Source organism: Aotus nancymaae, unplaced genomic scaffold (assembly GCF_030222135.1).
Source record: "Aotus nancymaae isolate 86718 unplaced genomic scaffold, 86718_ANA_hifiasm-v0.15.2.pri h1tg000011l, whole genome shotgun sequence".
Lineage (NCBI taxonomy): Eukaryota > Metazoa > Chordata > Mammalia > Primates > Aotidae > Aotus > Aotus nancymaae.
Window position 1 is genome coordinate 64161768 of NW_026988422.1, and position 19166 is coordinate 64180933.

Sequence of the window (19166 nt, forward strand, 5' to 3'; positions counted from 1 at the left end):
TTTATGTGTATGGGAGTCTGATTTTACCTTAAAAAATCCTTTTAACAAACTCTTTTGTTCATTACTGCCTTTAGACTTTGATTACATCTCCAACAAGAAAAGACTTCTCTGGCTTTTTCAACCTGACTCTACTGGTTCTTCCTATTTCCGAAATAAATTTAAGCTCCTTATCATGTAAAACTGCAAAATCCATGATTTTCACAGTGAACCCAGATCACAATGATGACTCAATTTTCTTTACAATTATCTTTTCTTCAAAATAGCTTCTGCAAAATGCATCATCTTTTTCATTCATGTACCATATTTTTTAAATCTTTTTACCTTTCATCATTAATTCATTTAAATGAATGTGTCTTCCTTCCTCAATTAGAGTACAAATTCCTTGAAGGCACTGATCACAATTTATTTTCCTATTCTCTTCCTTGGTGTCAACACAATGCCTTATATTGAGCCCACTGCTGAGTCCCATCCATGGCCCATGAGATGGGGCTCTCAATCAAGGTTTTTTTTGTTTTGTTTTATTTTTTTTCCCCTTGTAATCACTTAGCTATATTTAGGGAATCAACCCATTCTATTCTGGCTGAAGGTGGTTCCATCCCAGAACAATTTACATTAATATTTACTGAAGACGGTTAGAGCTTCTGTGAAATGCCAAATAGAATACAGTACTAACCAGGAAGTCTAGTAAATAAAGAATACATTGCTGTGTTTCTGGGGAATTTCTTGCAACTACTGGACTAATGCTGTTTATTCCTAAGCACAGTCTTATGTGAGGTTGAGATATATTCAGTTTGACACTCATTCCTTCATTCTACAAATGTTTATTGATTGTCTACTATATATCAAACATTTTTGACAGACCCTGGCAATGCATTTGCAAATAAAATGCAGTTTCTACTCCAAGGAGCTTACGTGCTAGTAAAGAAAGAGAGGGAAAAGTTGAGGAAGACAGGGAAAAGTGGGTATGTGATTGTGACCTAAGCATATAGATAATTGGTGGCAAGCTAAGTCGAATTTCTTATTATGATGAAAAGGCAATCTTCTTTTCGGGTATTATAACTACTGAACTGCTAAAATCAATCTATTATAAATACTCCTAATGGAATGGTGAAATTTCAAACATTTGGAGATTGATATCCCCATGATATATATCCTACATACAGTACCTTCTGTACTCTTAATAACAACTCAACCAAATACGGATCACCAACATTTTTCTAAGTTTTAAGTGCTGACTTGAGAGAGAATAATAAATGTTCTTGAGATGGCTTTCAGCATATTTGATTTTATAAACTATAAAGTATTTTATCAGTTGAATAGTCTGCCAAGTACATTAAATTCTGTCCCTTAAAATGTCATATGAAATCAAAGGACTTCAGAATATTTGATCATTAACATTATTACTGAGCATTTTAATTTTTATGGTTTTATTTATAATCATTTCAAATTGAAACTATCAAAAAACTACTGCTGTTTAAAACCTAGTCCATTTAATCCATTTAATTTTTCCCATGATGACTTTTTATTTTTACCTTTATTCTTACGGGAACCCTTAGGATAGGACATTTAAGATTCTGTTCCTATAGAATAGAATCTTTATTTATCTAATCTCTTTGTTAGTGAAGAAATTAGATAAATAAAAAAATTAACAAATACAAATAGTCACTGTTGCTGATAAAATTTTCAGTTTTGCATAGTATATAGGTAGAATTCAAATGATTAAATAAAAAGTAACAATCAATCGTATAATGGTAACAATAACATTTGCTTGGTCATAAATATTTTCACAGGTATTTTCTCTCTTAATCCTTAAAATAACCTGATAAAATAATTTAAATACCCTTTTTCACAGATGAAGAAATCAAGAAAGAAGTCATTTGCTAAAGGTTGTATAAGTGGCATTTTGTAAGTCAAATCCAGGTCTTCAAACTCAAAATTCTGTTTTTGTTCAAGTTTTTAAAAACAGCATTTAATTCACAAGCCAAATTCTGTTGGCAAGACACTTTCTAAGGCTAAGCAAAATATATGTGGAAGAACACTAAACATTTTATTCACCAACAATGTCATCATACTGAAACTGAGATTAGTGTACTTTCTAAACGGCCCAGTTAAATCTCAGGAAAAAGTTATTCATTCATAGGTCTGGACACTGTCAGTTATCACTTGCTTGCATATTACTAAAATGTGGTAAGCATCTTTCCTCTCTTCATACTCACAAACACTTCATTTTTTATTAACCTTATTATCTAAAGAATTTTTCCTGCTTATTAAAAATATAAGAAAAAAATCACCACTACTACAATATTTGTAATATTTTATATGTTTTCTTAATCTCCTGAAATATAAAATATGTACATTTAATATTTTTATCACGTTTTATACATCTTACATCACTTTTTCATATATTAGCATGGCAGTATTTACTTTTTTGAAAACCTGACTTTTTATGGCTGCATAGTATTTCATCAAATAACTGAAAAACAGAAAGGAATAAAATTAAAATCCATAATTCTTATCTAACTTATCAGTGTTGTGGTTACTCTATTTTGTTCTTTTTTAATGTGCCTATATGTCATCATTAAGGTACACACAATTTTATATCTTGAATTTTTTTCCATTTAATATTATAAGCTTTTGCATAACCACTGTGGCATGTTGGATGAAAATTCCTTCCTCTATGGAACCATAACTTTATTGACAAACAATAAATTGGTTCCCCCTTTTTTTTTTTTGAGCCAGAGTCTTGCACTGTCACCCAGTCTGGAGTGCAGTGGCGCAATCTCCACTCACTGCCACCTCTGCCTCCCAGGTTCAAGCGATTCTCCTGCCTCAGCCTTCTGAGTAGTTGGGATTACAGGCACACACCACCATTCCCAACTAATTTTTGTATTTTTAGTAGAGACAGGGTTTCACCACATTGGCCAGTCTAGTCTTGAACTCCTGACCTCAAATGATTCACCTGCCTCAGCCTCCCAAAGTGCTCAGATTACAGGCATGAGCCATCATGCCTGGCCCTGGTTTTCCTTTTTATAATTTAAAAATAATTTTTCTTTTCTTTTCTTTTTTTTTTTTTTTTTTTTTTTTGAGACAGAGTTTTACTCTGTCACCAGGCGGGAGTGCAGTGGTGCAATCTCGGCTCACTGCAACCTCTGCCTCTGGGGTTCAAACAATTCTCCTGCCTCAGCCTCCCAAGTAGCTGGGACTACAGGCATGCTCTACCAAGTACAGCTAATTTTTTTGTATTTTTAGTAGAGACGGGGTTTCACCATGTTGACCATACTCATCTCAAATTCCTGACTTCAGGTGATCTGCCTACCTGGGCCTCCCAAAGTGCTGGGATTACAGGCCTGAGCCACTATGCTTAGCCAAAAATAATTTTTGAATAAATTTCAAATAATTTTTCAATAAATATTGTATGTATATAGTCTTTACATCTATGAACTTGAAAAATTATTTCTTAATAGTACATTCCTATAAGTAAGATTATTCAGAAAGAGCTGGTATGCTTTTATTATTCTTTTTGTGATACTGGTGAAAATAAGTTAAATGAATGTTAAAACCTTAGACTTGAAAGGATAAATAGCAACCTAACCTTAGTTTCTTATCAATTCTTTTAGTGATTGTAAACTACAATAAAAAACACACAAAGTATTGACTATATTTAAAATAATTATGTTTTCCTATATTAATACATCCTGACATCAGAAGTCCTGAGAGATGTGACCACTTAAATATGCTCACATTTTTATTTTTTTTTTTCATTTTAAAGTCTATATCCACATACCTGTTAGATACAGTTTAACTCCTTTTTCCCTTTGACATCTTAGATGTAGTTTTAAAAATGATTTCTGAAACTGCTTCCTTTGGTGTGCTCTGAAATCCACATCAGGAGACAGCAGTAATTCTGACACAAGGAGAAAGAAAATGCCCCAACTTACCGTTTCTAATGCAATTACACGGTCCTGCAAAGAAAGCATGATATATAATTATAAAATGAAGGCTGTTAAAAATTGTTTCAAGTTTACTTAATTTACAGGTATTCAATTTACCATCTATTATTAATAATTTATTTTAAAAATGTAAAAAATGAGAACTACTCAGAATGATCTCTATAACAGAAAAACAGTCATCAAAGAATCACTGTATCTTTTTTCATCTCATTTAGTGTTAGGACTATTGGGTTTAACAGTAAATACAATTCTAGTACAAGTTACTAAAAGGAATAGATCTTACTACTTTCGCAATGGTGAATTTATTGATAAGGATATAAAATGTTAGATGTGATTATATGAATCACAACTAGACAAGAATAGTGATACAAACCAAGAATTAAGCACACATACTAGCTCTTAATTACATATACAGTGAAAAATGTGGCCTCCAAAGCAAGGTAAAATTGAGAGGTTTCTTCATCAATTAAAATAAATGAGTAAATCATTATTGAAAACAAGGCAGGAAAATAAATCAGGAAGATATGGCACATGCATCCAATCCTGAGCCCAGATAGGTCTTCATTGTTTAGAGCATCTTAGAATGCTTACAGAAGGACTGGCTTTTAAGGGGGTCATTGATAAGGAGGCATCAAAAGCTAAATGATTAAGAAAATGTTTGTATTCTCAACTCCATAGCTGTATTCTCAACTCCATAGCTGTATTCTCAAGCCTTTCCAGAGGTGACGTCTATAAACAGGAAGTCTTTACCAAATAAAGACTGAATATGAGAGAAAGCAGAGTGTGAAGATTTAAGAAAATGAAAAACCATACTTTTTAAGGAGGACCGAGGCCATTTGTCTCTGTTTTCTCTCATTTTAAGAACTGCAGGAGGCAGGGCGAGGTGGCTCATGCCTGTAATTCCAGCACTTTGGGAGGCCCAGGTGGGCAGATCACCTGAGGTCAGGAGTTTGAGACCAGCCTGGACAACCTGGCGAAACCCTTCTACTAAAAATTCAAAAATTAGCTAGGTGTGGTGGTGTGCACCTATAATCCCAGCTACTCAGGAGGCTGAAACGGGAGAATCGCTTGAACCTAGAAGGCAGAGCTTGCCGTGAGCTGAGATCGTGCCATTGCACTCCAGCCTGGGTAACAGAGCAAGACAACGTATCAAAACAAAAACAAAACAAAGAACTGGAGGAAATATGTGGAATCCGGATTTAAAAAAATAAAATCAATCAATCATCTAAAGAAGTGTAATGGTTAATGTTGAGTGTCAACTTGATTGAATTGAAGGATGCAGGGTGTTGATCCTGGGTGTCTGTGGGGTGTCACCAAAGGAGATTAGCATTTGAGTCAGTGGGCTGAGGAAGGCAGACCCATCGTTAATCTGGTGGGCACAATCTAATCAGCTGCCAGTGAATATAATGCAGGCAGAGAAATGTGAAAGGTGAGACAGGCCTAGCCTCCCAGCCTACATCTTTCTCCCATACTGGATGCTTGCTGCCTTCGAACACTGGACTCCAACTTCTTCAGTTTTGGGACTTGGACTGGCTCTCCTTGCTCCTCAGCTTGCAGACAGCCTATTGTGGGACCTTGTGATCATGTAAATACTTAATAACGCCCCTTTATATATATCTCCTATTAATTCTGTCCCTCTAAGAGAAGCCTAACTAATACAGAAGTAAATGGAGAAATATGGTGCAGAGAATGACTCAGCCCAGGTCTCTTGTGGTCCTGCAGGGACCCACATAGACCTATGACACTTAGAAGCAGAATGAACTCAGCCCCCACTGGCATTCTCTCGGTATCACATGAAACAGAGGGCTCACTTCTGAGGGCTTCTGCAAACTAACTTCCAACAATCAGACTGGGAAACAGTTGAACATTTCCACCCTGTAAACATTTAGCGATGTGGGCATGAGTTAAATGAATACATTATGCAAAATCAGCTCAAAGCAGACTGTTTCCAGCAATATAATCTGTTTAATTGCATTTTGTTGGCATACTTAAGAGGGCCTCACCCTTACCCTCACAATTTTCATAAAATAACTGCTATTTTGTTGGTGACTTGTATATTGTCACATTTGAGCACTTCATAATAAATGCGTATGATGCCTCAAGGGGACTTTGATCTATTGTTGCCAGCCATCTTATTCATACTGCATCTGGGACAAAAACCATTCAGCAATACTTTAATATCCTTTGCAGATTGAACATAACCTCATTAGATGCCTTATACAGACAGAAACAGCCTTTGGGCATATCATATTTATATGAACCATCTTGGAAGGCTGAAAATATCTGCAGCCCCGTTTGGGCCTTAAGTTTTCCCTATACCATGAGTTTGTGGGTTGGTATTAGTTAAGATTAACATATTTTAAAAGCACACCTAGAGCTGACTCGAAATAGGTGATTTCATATAATATCAGAACAGAATTAAACTGTCTTGATTCATATCTTAGCGTTGGCAAAGATGAACTGATAGCATTATAAGTTATGTGCTACTACCTTCATTTTACTTAACTATTTATAAGAAATTTGTGCCTAGTTTGGAGGGTTAACAAGACAGTGGAGCTCCATAAGCTGAAGCTTGCTGAACTAAAGCAAGAATGTCCTGCTTTGGAGACCAAGGGAATAAAGCAAGACCTTATCCACAGACTCCAGGCATATCTTGAAGAACATGCTCAAGAGGAGGCAAATGAAAAAGATGTACTGGGAGATGAAACAGAGGAAGAAGAAACAAAGCCCACAGAGCTCTCTGTCAAAGAGGAAGAACCCCCTGAAAAAACTGTTGATGTGTCAGCAGAGAAGAAAGCGGTGAAAATTACATTTGAAATACCACAGACAGAGAATGCAGAATGGGGCCAAACGATTCAATGTAACTGTGAGCTTGGAGAGTAAGAAAGCTGCCTGGGCAGCTAGGTTTGGGATTTCTTCAGTTCCAACAAAAGGTCTGTCATCTGATATAACAAACCTGTGGTTAACTTGGATAAGCTGAAGGAAAGAGCTCAAAGATTTGGTTCGAATGTCTCTTCAATCTCCAGAAAGTCTGAAGATGATGAGAAACTGAAAAGGAGGAAGGAGAGATTTGGGATCGTCACAAGTTCAGCTGGAACTGGAACCAACAGAGGTTACAGAGGCAAAGAAGAGGAAAAGAGCAGAGCGCTTTGGGATTGCCTGATGAAAAGTTCTTGATACTTTCTTTTCTCCAGTGTTTTCTATTTCTCTCATTCTTCTTGGTTACATATATACCTAAATGCACAGTCATGTGCCTACGTCCTGCCTTGCAATGAGTAAGCATGTACCCCAGGTACACGTAGCAGCAGTTTGACTCATTAACCTTTAAGGTTGTTGTGTTTCTGTTTTTGATTATGTTGCTTGTTAATAATAATAATAACAAGAAAAAAAGAAATATGTGCCTAGTTTATGTGACTATGGATTCATATGGTCAAGACAACTCCATTTTGTTAAAATATGAAGGTCAATAAATAAATATATTTGAATCCACTGTAGTTATGCTTGTTTGCCTATAACCTACTATATTCCAAAATGGTACTGAGATAGCTTTCAATAAAACATGTGTATGTCAAAAAATATGAGGAAATTAGAGAAATAGAAAATTTAGTTCATTAACCTGACTTTCATTCAATTTGCCAATCAACCACAGCTAATAAGGTACCAGCCATTGTTGTCAATTAGTGATTTTGTCTAATTTGTAGTTTTCAGTCTCAACTCTAGGCTGTAAATAGAGAGAAATTATTGCTCGTCTTTATGAACTTCTTATTTGATTTTAAAATTTAAAAATGCATTTTGACAACTTAAGTGGTTATAGTTGACATTGTTTTTGGTAGACAAAGTTATATATCTTTATATAAAAAATTATGCTACTATGTATCCTTATTCTCAAAGAAAATAAGCCAACAACAGTGTAGCTTTTTTTTCTTTACTTTCTTTTTCTTTTTTTTTTGAGACAGGATCTCCCTCTGTCATTCAGTGCAGTGTCATAATCAAGAGCTCACTGGAGCTTCTACCTTCCAAGCTCAAGTGATCCTCCCACCTCAGCCTCCCAAGTAGCTGGGAGTATAGGTATGCACCACCACGCTCAGCTAATTTTTTTTTACTTTTTGTAGAGATGAGGTCTCATACCCTATCTCTACAAGACCAGGGTGGTCTTGAACTCCTGGGCTCAAGCAATCCTCCTGCCTCAGCCTCCCTAAATGCTGGGATTACAGGCATGAACCACCGTACCCAGCCCAATACTGTAGCTTTGATATGCTTCATGATTAAAAAAAAAAGCCAGTATATATCCTAGAATGAACATATAATTACAACAAAATTAATTATATCTCTATAACCTCTCCCATTCTACCCAGAGCTGCCTTTGTAATTTTTTTCCCTTTTTCTTTAATCCACAATTTTCATTTCAACCAATTAAAGTTCAACCTGCAGGTTCATAACTCCACAAACCCCTCCAACCCACCAATCCCTGAACCCAACTCCCAACACATTCTCAAGGCTTGATCCTGAAAAGAAAAGCATTGTGAGAAGAATAAAAGGGTGTCAGGAAGTAGGAGAAGTAGAGACGGAAGACCACCTCCAGGAAGTAATGAAGATACTTCCATGATATTTCAGGTGGTTTTAATAAATCAGTGGTTCTTATTTCGAAGTAATAGACTTTGAGAGTCTGATAAAACTTGATAAAACTCCCTAGGAAAATGTGCATTATACACAACACACATATATAATTATATATATATATATATATATATATATACTTTTCGGGGAAATGCAGAGTCTCTGAAGCCTACCCATGGGCTTCCAAGTCTTTTTATTCCAAACAAAAACACCTAAAATAAGACATAAGATTATTATTAAAATAAATTATTGTATTATACAAAATGTGTTTATTTCTCCTTTATGAAACATGTCTAGATAAATAACCTCAGTAACAAAGAAATAAACAATTATGACTATAACTAAGGGCTCTTACAGGGCAGAAGTAAAAATGCAAAACTCTAAGTGGGAGTGCAGGGTTAAACAAAAAACAAAGGAAAACTTTTCTTCAAATATTTGGAAGAAAAGAGTTTCCAAGGCTGGATGCGGTGGCTCACACCTGTAATCACAGCAGTTTGGGAGGCGGAGGTAGGCAGATCACCTGAGGTGTGGAGTTTGAGACCAGCCTGACCAACATGGAGAAACCTGTCTCTACTAAAAAAACCTCACAAAATTAGCCAGAAGTGGTGACGCATGCCTGTAATCCCAGCTATTCAGGAGGCGGAGGCAGGAGAATTGCTTGAACCTGGGAGGCAGACATTGCGGTGGGCCCAGATCACGACATTGCACTCCAGTCTGGGCAACAAGAGCAAAACTTCGTCTCAAAAAAAGGAAAAAAGAGTTTTCTGGGAAATATCCTGTTTTACTGCTACTGTTTCTATGTGATTGGGTAGTCCCTCTTCTATTGTTCTTTAGTTGTAAGAAAGGGAAAGTTTAAGAATCGCCTAAATTGACAACAAATAATTGTTTTTTAAAAATGTTTACTCTCAATGACTGTACATGCAGTCACTGCATAGACATTCAATTACAATGGAGGGGCACTAATAGCTGTTCTTACTGATAAGTGAATATTACACTTCCTAAGTAAAAATAATGCAGCTAGACATCATGGTTTTTGTTTTTGCTTTTGTTTTGAGACAGAGTCTCACTCTGTCTCCAGGTGCCAGGCTGGAGTGCAGTGGCACGATTTCGGCTCACTGCAACCTCCGCCTCCCGGGTTCAAGCAATTTCTCCTGCCTCAGCCTCCTGACTAGCTGAGACTACAGGCGCGTGCCACCACACCCGGCTAATTTTTGTATTTTGTAGTAGAGATGGGGTTTCACCATGATGGCCAGGATGGTCTTGATTTCTTGACCTCATGATCCGCCTGCCTGGGCCTCCCAAAGTGCTGGGATTACAGGCGTGAGCCACTGTGCCTGGCCAACATCATGTTTTAATTTATTCTGGGTTTCACAGATCAGGCAGGGAGAAGCCATATGCTATAGGCTTCCCCCAATATACAAATTATTTTGGGGGAAGCCTATGGTGTTTGTAGTATAAAAAGATGTATTTTAACTTTTGAGGTTAATGAGGTGTTTTTTTTTTTTTTTTTTTTTTTTTTGAGACGGAGTTTCACTCTTGTTACCCAGGCTGGAGTGCAATGGCGCGATCTCGGCTCACCGCAACCTCCGCCTCCTGGGTTCAAGCAATTCTCCTGCCTTAATGAGGTTTTGAAAACGCCTTTGCAAAATTATAACTGAGGAAATTACAGCAGTGACAGAACTCAAAACTAATGGACTCTCTTGCTTCTAATCCTTAAGCTGTCCTTGTTCAATCCTGGGTGTAGACCGAACTAACTCTGGGAAGGAATTCAGTTCACTGTTTGACTCTGAAACAAAATTGATAACCGCCCTTTCCCGAAAAGACATGCTTCTTGCCTGGGGTGCAGTCTGCCTTTGCAGGACTAACAAATTAGCTACGAAAATTAGAAATTTAGGCCAGGCACGGTGGCTCACGCTTGTAATCCCAGCACTTTGGGAGGCTGAGGCAGGCGGATCACCTGAGGTCAGGATTTTGAGACCAGCCTGGCTAACATGGTGAAATCCCTTCTCTACTAAAAATACACAAATAAGCTGGGCATGGTGGTGAGTGCCTATGATCCCAGCTACTAGGGAGGCTGAGGCAGGAGGATAGTTTGAATCCAGGAGGAGGAAGCTGCAGTGATCCAAGATGGCACCATTGCACTCCAGCCTGGGCAACAAGAGCAAAACTCCGTCTCAAAAATAAAAAATAAAAAAAAAAAAAAGAAGAAAAAATAAATTACAATTTAGGAGTCATGCGGCCTCTGGCTCCCAGAGTCTGAGCCTCCCCAAATTGCTCCTGGGGATAACGTCACTATTGCAAAACCTAAGCTCAGTGCTTGAGATATTTTGCAGACCTTGCACTGGATGAATCAGCTGACACCACCCAGACCAGTTATCTGGCCCAACCAGTTCTGTCATTGTACCCCAAAACAGAAGACATTAAGAAAACCTAACTTTGACCCCCTATGATTCCATCTCCAACCTGACCAATCAGCACTCCCCATTTCTCAAGCCCCTGCCTGCCAAATTATCTTTAAAAACTCTGATCCCCAAATGCCTGTGGAGAGTGATTTGACTGATAATAAAACTCCGGTCTCCTGCATACCCGGCTCTGCGTGAATTACTCTTTTGCCATTGCAATTCCCATGTCTTGATAAATGGACTCTATCTAAACAGCTGGTAAGGTGAACCCATTGGGTGGATACAGTTTGTAGCTAGCCTTAAGCTGTATACATTCATTTGCTACCACGTCACAATGAAGTGTACTTTAGAATTTAAGAATGAACCAAGGAAAATTCATTAGCATCACTGGAGATGAACAAATATTTGTAGGCTGTTAGGAAATGAGCATTAAATGGATCATTTGTTATCAGAATATCTAATCATTAAAAGTTTATTTGATTCAGCTGAGCTAATCAGCCACATTGATTAATCCATCATATCTCAGAGATGAATTAGAAGCTTATAGGTCTAAATAACAAGAATTCTTCTGTCTCTTGTAAGTACAGTTGAAAGGTGCAGTGACTTTATTTTATCACAATAATGCAGCATTTTCCAAGAATGCTCTGAATATATCATTAGCATATGAAAAAGCATAACACTGGAATAAAAACATAAGAAGAGTCTTCTATCTTTTCCAAGTCTTAGAAGCTTGAAGAGTATTGAATAATTCTGGCAACTTCTCTGGGATTTAAAGACCATGATGGACATATAATTTTCAAAAAGAAAAACTCACAATTAGGACTCCCTACCATCACTATTTTAAAATACAAAGCCTCTCTTCTGGAAGAAAAATCCACTCAGCTTCACCCAAAGAGACCACTGCGTGGTATTCCTCCTCTCAATGTCAACTCTGTTTAATCCACACTCACACTTTACCTGCCACTTCCTAAATGAAGCCAGTAGAATGAAATACAAATATGTATATATTTTCTTCTCAGCATTTCCCCAGGACAACTCATCACATATTAAAAGTTTTTCAATCATTTTTAAATAATTAAAAGAGCTAGAAATCATTTTATTTGAAATTATTTGAATACATGTGGAATAGTATTCTTTGCCAAACTTTAAGATAATGGAAAGGAAAAAGGCTTTGATTAATCATCAAACACAAAAAATCAGCATTTCATATAGTGATTTAAAATAAAACAAAATAGAGATAAAAATCACAATCTCAATGTAGCAACATCAAAAAAAGCTTTAAAATATAGCCTAAGTTGGCTCTGAATAGACAAACTGCATCTGTGATTTATATATAAAATTGTATGCTATGTATTAAAAGTCAGTGAAAGAAGTTCGTCTATACATGAAATACTCCAGGGTGGCACTGGAGCAGCTTGCTCTGGTTTCCCAATCTTTCTGTGTTCACTTTAGCCATCATTAGATACCTGTAGTCAATTTCTGTTAATTCATTTCAATAGCTGTTTATGTGCTTTTTCAAACAACCTACTTCAGTGTCTAAACACAACACACATATTGAAGAAAAACAAAACAGTGAGGCTTAAAGATTTTGTCTGAAAAGTTGTCAAGAAAAAACACAATAACAACATTTTGACTTAGGCAGAAAAGCCAATTTAAAGCGATATGTCATGTTCCAGCCTACAGGGAGGCCCAGTAATGGTCCTTGTTGCCCGATTTTCATCCTGGGTTTGGCAAATCTCTGATAGAACCAGAAGCAGAAACAATCACAGGATTTAAAAACAGATTCTAAGTGGGTGATCCACATTTCCAATATGTTTTCTCATTTACTACCATTGCCTTGACAGAGACCTGAGGGCAGCCAGTTGTTCTTCTGTAGCTTTCTTCTTCTGTGTTCTCTGGTTGGTGTTTTAGTTTGTGGTTGTGTTGTGAATAGATTACTGACCATTATACTTCAGTTTTGGCATTGTTCAGGAAAGGCTGTGGTTGTATTTGTATTGAAGTAGGGTATGTGTATGGGTTTGTGGGGGTGGAGAAAGCAAGTGGAGTAAAGAAAGAAGATGAAGAAAAAGATAGAGAAATGAGGGTCCTAGGCCAGGCACGGTGGCTCACGCCTGTAATCCCAGCACTTTGGGAGGCCGAGGCGGGCGGATCATGAGGTCAAGAGATCGAGACCATCCTGGCCAACATGGTGAAACCCCGTCTCTACTAAAAAAAATACAAAAATTAGCTGGACATGGTGGTGCACGCCTGTAGTCCCAGCTATTCCGGAGGCTGAGGCAGAAGAATTGCTTGAACCCGGGAGGCGGAGGTTGCAGTGAGCCGAGATCGCACCACTGCACTCCAGCCTGGCACCTGGTGACAGAGTGAGACTCTGTCTCAAAAAAAAAAAAAGAAATGAGGGTCTATTGGTTTGTTTGGAAAGATTTCACACTGGAAAATAAAGCCTGAGAGGCAAGGTAGGGTTTTTTAAAAGGTAGTACTTTAAAATCCCTATAAGTACTTCTAGGTAGCTGTATGAAACTGACACCAAAAATCTGAGACTATCATTTAAATTTCAAATCACAAAGCAAAGCAATGAGATTTTTCTTGTTTTCCTTTAAAATAAAGAATCATTTCAAGATTCTCTCTGTAAAGCACAATGCAATGTGGTACACGGGTGTGTGCTACAGAGTATCACTACAGACAAAATGAAGGGCACGAGACACAAAATTATCCTTCTCCAGGGACTGCCAAATTCTCCAGTGAAACTGCTCGTAACAGGTAACAAAGGTGAGTGACCTCTGGACTGGAGAACAACTGAAAATTATTTGCAGATAAAATAAAGACTATGATGGTAGCTAGGGGCAATGCAAATGACAACCAGTGCAATTTCAAATACTGACTGTCCCCAGAAAGAGATGGAGAAAGAGGAATCGAGGAGTACAGAGAGAAAGCCAACAAGTCAGAAACCAACACACCATGTATTTTTCAAGGATTTACATTAAAAAAAAAATAAAGTACATGACTCCACTTGTGAGATTAGTCATATATCAATGGAATATGCTCTGAACTCCTATGCAAATAGTGCTGTAAGAGTGATTATGGTATAATTTATGAGCAGGCTTGTGTCATGCAGAACTTGTGGAAAACAAGAGGGTACGCTTTCATTTTCAGGTACACAACGGGCTGTGTATCTGACTGCCACTGAATATAGCTGGCCTAATGAGAATTCCTGAGGCTGACATCTCCTTTGAAGGGCACATATCTCCTAGGCTTCTAGGTGAAAAAATTTACAAGAAAACCCATGTAACGACAGAATCCTCCCTCCCAAGCCCTGTCCTCCTGAGTCTTTCAATTACAGCACTGCATTGTTGACTATCATGCAGGTCACACAACTGAGTCATTAAATGCTACAAGCAAATAGTCCACCTTGGGAATTAAATTACTTACCTTTGGGCAATTCCAGTAATCCACATCATAATTTACATGCAGAGTCATTTACAGGAACTAATGCACAAGGAACACTGTAATGGAGACTCTTTCTTGCCTCTCACTCCCATGTTCTTTCTGTATGCTTCTGTGTCCAGTTACCTCTCAGCATTCTACACTTGAGGGGCTGCTGATGAGGATGGTCAACATCTAAGCAGAAAGTCTTAAACTAATACAATGGCTGAGACCGGGTAGCTTTTTTTTGCTTCTTAATTCAGTTTGACTGATATTAAAACTATTATTAACCTCCATTTCCTAACATACACGCACAGGCAAGAAGGGAAACGTAGCTAAAGAATTTAAAGTCACTTCAGATTATCTGCCCTCTGATAATCAGTGGTGCACTCTTCTTCCTAAGAACAATGGGGGAAAACAAAACCAGCAACTAAGTTTTTAGCTGCACTTCTGGGAAGCACACATGAAGGCTGACTTATCCTACATGCACTAAAATAGAGCAGATGTATGCAGGCGATTCAGTTCTGAATACCCTAAATATTCCTACCTATGAAATACTTAACTGCTTTTTCTTCAAATTGAGCTTCACTCTGATTTCTCACTGCAGTCTGACTAGCATCTTCCTGAGGTGAAAGTTTAAACAGTAGCTTCGGCTGTTTGAGAGAGATATGAGTTATGAAAAAGAGTTGGAAAGCTCTATTATCTTAAAGTAATTGAAAATGCTATAAATGGTAATAGCTATAAAAACAGCACTAATTTGACTATAATAATCTCAAACAAATTTCTAAATTTCTGCATTTAGAGAAAATGATATGATGTAGTGCCTATAAAACGGTCCACCAAGTAATTCCTTACCCAAATTAAAGTCACAAATTTAAGGGAAATTATTACTTTAAATTGAAACCATTTTACCTTTCAGGATTATAAGTAAAGAGTAGTGGTTTAGTTCAAGGCGTCCTGAACTATATTGCTTTCAAAATCATCCCTGGAAGTAAGTGATCCTAAATTCCAAAGTCTAGGAAATGAAGGACTAAATTGGATGAGAGTTTGTTAATAGCCTCACCTGGGCAGTTTTCACCAGCAATGACAGCTACTGTCAGCACTCACAACCTCACCTATGGATAATGGAATGCTGATGCAGTGTCATTGTGGAAGTTCAGAAAAGTCTGATTACTCAAAATGATACTTTCTTTCCATTTACCAAATTATTTCAAATTCTACCAACAGAAATTTATTCTTTGAGGAAAAAGTCAAAAATTATTCTTATTAGACTCTCCCTATGCCAGTTAACCTTTAAATTAGTTCATTCTAAATCAGGGGTCAGCCAAAGTCCAGGCAGGCACCTGTTTTTATAGGCCTATGAACTGAAAGTGGTCTTTACATTTTTATTTGGTTCAAAACAATCAAAGCAAGAATAATATTGCATAACATAAAAATACCCTAGACAGGTCGGTCAGCTTACTTCGCATGAAGAGGTAGTATTTGAGTTGAAACCTAAAAGATGGAAATGAGCCAGCCATTGAAAGAGCTAAAGTATTACAGAGAGAGGCAGATGCAAAGGTCCTGGGATAGGAATGGGTTTCCTTAATTTCAAGAACAAAAAGGACACTGGGATGTGACGTAGCTATTAATGAAAAGATCCCTTTATATTACTAGTATCATATAAATCAAAACTATTTACTGAAAGTTTAATTGCCAAAATTGCCTTGGGTACTTTTAACATGTGTTCTTCTTATTATTATTTATTCATTTATTTATTTTGAGACAGAGTCTTGCTCTGTCGCCAGGCTGGAGTGCAGAGGCGAGATCATGGCTCCCTGCAACCTCCACCTCCCAGGTTCAAGCGATTTCCCTGCCTCAGCCTCTCAAGTAGCTGGGACTACAGGCATGTGCCACCACACCTGGCTAATTTTCGAATTTTAGTAGAAATGGGGTTTCACCATGTTCGCCAGGATGATCTCAATCTCCTGACCTTGTGATCTACCCACCTCAGCCTCCCAAAATGCTGGGATTACAGGCATGAGCCACTGTGCCCGGCCTATATGTTCTTATTTTTAACATTCACAAAACCTTCCGGTAGGAGGATATCAACAATTTCACTCATTTAAAGTCAGGAAAATAGACTTCAAACACATTAAGTGTGCTGAAGTCCACACTGTGATTAAATGTGGGGGGTGGGGTGGGGGCCTGGTCTGTAATCCAGCTCCAACTGACTCAAAACAGTCTATACTAACCTCAAAAACAAATTAAAAATTGTGAGAGAGAGTGAGTGAGTGAGTGAGTAAGTGTGTGTGTGTTTTCTCCTTTACAGTTCAGCAAAATGGAGCTACTGGAAATACCATATGCATACAGTGCAGTTTTATGAGCAAATAGACAATAAACTCTTTTTTTAAATTAGCATCCGGCAACTTTGTGGTTTTGCATCGTAGAGGTTAGGGGATGCACTGGGCTCTGGAGCCTCTTCTTAAAATATGCCAAAACAGACTTCTAGAACCTCATTTTTAACAGACATTAGGTAACGGTGTAATAAAACATACTGTACCAATAAAATGTAATACCCAAATAAAAAAATCATTATTTGTATACATTTTGGGGGATATTATATCGCTGCCATATGCCTTTTCTAAGTAAGCTGCAACTCTTTACTTCTTCTGGGTCTGACATCAGGGCAGCTGAAAAACATGCAGTCAATACCACTGGGAAAACAGCAAAAGAAAGGACTGAGGAAAGCAAAGACCTAAACTTAATTAGCTATAATATTGTGCAGCTAAATGACACCTCTATTGTGCTGGTCCCCTAGTTCTTTTCGATCTGAATTGCAGCATTTCAGATTCATCACTGAGCCCATATAAGGCCTCTGTGCTTCAATCCCTGTTTTATTCGTGAACAATTTATTAGTTCTTTTCTCACAGTGAAATGAGAACTAGGGATTTCAATTACAGCCAGAATGTAGTAAAGGCATGGAATCTCTGGTAGGTAACGTTTTCTATTTCACTTTATGGGCAAATACAAAATATTGTTAACAGACATTACATGTTATTTATTAGCATGCTAATAAGGCTTCACACGTTCAACAGTAAACATTAAACTTCTAACAAATTAAATCTAGAATAGTACGTGTAATGCAGAGACTCTGGAAAAAGAATGCACTTTAAAATCAATTTTTAAAAAGTAAAATAATCACTGATTTTGATAAAAGTCAAAAGTTTAAGAGGAGATGCTTAGTAGCCATTTTTCCAGCTCTTTTTAGTTTTATCACTTTTTGCACAATTTAAAATTTATGGAAACATTCTAATGTTGCCTTTAATTTTTGCCAGAACATTTTGAACTTGGTTGAAAACTGAAATTGAAGAAGAAGGAAAAAAACATGGAAGAAATTAAAAGAGGCCAAGATCCTAAACAAATCAGAACAACAGCAAAAAAAAGGCGAAGAGATTCTGTTTTTCATCGCTCTTAAGTACAGTAGTATAGAAGTCAAGCAAGTTCAAATACAAGTACTAGTTCTCCCACTTACTGGCTGAGGAAGCTGTGAGTCTCAGACCACTATCCATGAAATAAGAATAGTAGTTATGTGCCTTGTAGGATTGTTGTGAGGAATAATTTACATAGACTTAGCAGTTTTGCCACAGTGTATGACACAGAATTGGTTTCATGTGTTATTTTTTTTCTTCTTTGACACACAGACCATCACCCTTTGGACTGATTTAGCACAATCCTGACAGGAATTTGCAAGTGCTAAGTAAGTATCTGTTAGTAGACTGAAGCATAAAATAAGTGAGTTTTCAAGATCCCAGACTGGGGAAATCCTCTGCAGTGTTTCTACATATTCTGGAAAATCAGCTAGAGGATTGGGAGGGGAGATGGCCTTAGAAGTGAGAACTACAGCTTCTTTTAATCATGTATTATTAGTAATTAGGATCTCAGATTTGTTCCATGAGTCAATGAAAATGTATTTCAACCAGAAAAGTATTATTGCTGAGCATTTATTTCCAAATCTGTTGCACACTATAGTCATTACTTAGAATATTGCTTTTCACAATTGTCATTGTTATCCAGAGACAGATGAAAAAATGGACTAACATGGATATTTGTCCAAATTTGAGGTCTGTCTAGGGATGTGCTGTGAGATGTATAAGCAATGTACTGTAAAACATTACAGGGAATGATCTTGAAGTGATCACTTATGTTCTGCAACACAAATGAGATCGCACCAAATTACAGGGAGACCACTGACTCGAGACTGGCAAAAGCTCCCAGACAAGCTTGAGACTGAATCATCATCATGTATTGAGATTTTTTTTTTTTAAACAAGAAAACATAAGCTGCTATCGCCATAAGCCCCAATGCCCACAGAGCCCAGAGCTTGGACTCTTGACAGTGGAACCAAGGTATGTTTTCTGGAAGTGTTGCTTTTCCCAAAGTCAACTGTAAAAAAGATAGCGTACGAAGATGTGTCAAATCATCTTCCTTCTTGTGGGAGGAATTTACCAATTCTGTAAAATACACCTAGGTCACTTTTTTTTTTAAAAACAGAGTCTCGCTCTGTCAGCCAGGTTGGAGTACAGCGGTGTGATCTCGGCTCACTGCAACCTCCGCCTCCCAGGTTCAAGGGATTTTCCTGCCTCAGCCTCCCGAGGAGCTGGGATTACAGGCATGCATGGGCCACCACACCCAGCTAATTTTTTGTGTTTTTTTAGTACAGACAGGTTTCATCATGTTGGTCAGGCTGGTCTTGAATTCCTGACTTCAGGTGATCCACCCGCCTAGACCTCTC

At 37.5% G+C, this 19166-nt stretch overlaps 1 protein-coding gene and 1 pseudogene across 1 annotated transcript in view; one reads left to right on the forward strand and one right to left on the reverse strand.

Annotated features, from left to right (window-relative positions):
• CEP128 (centrosomal protein 128) overlaps positions 1–19166 on the reverse strand; it is a 449972-nt gene that overhangs the window by 56986 nt on the left and 373820 nt on the right. Inside the window, exon 21 of the mRNA XM_064375102.1 lies at positions 3939–3962. Within this exon, the coding sequence (XP_064231172.1) occupies positions 3939–3962 (24 nt within the window). The remainder of the gene's footprint in view (positions 1–3938; positions 3963–19166) is intronic.
• LOC105734093 (SAP domain-containing ribonucleoprotein-like) lies at positions 4372–7113 on the forward strand (annotated as a pseudogene).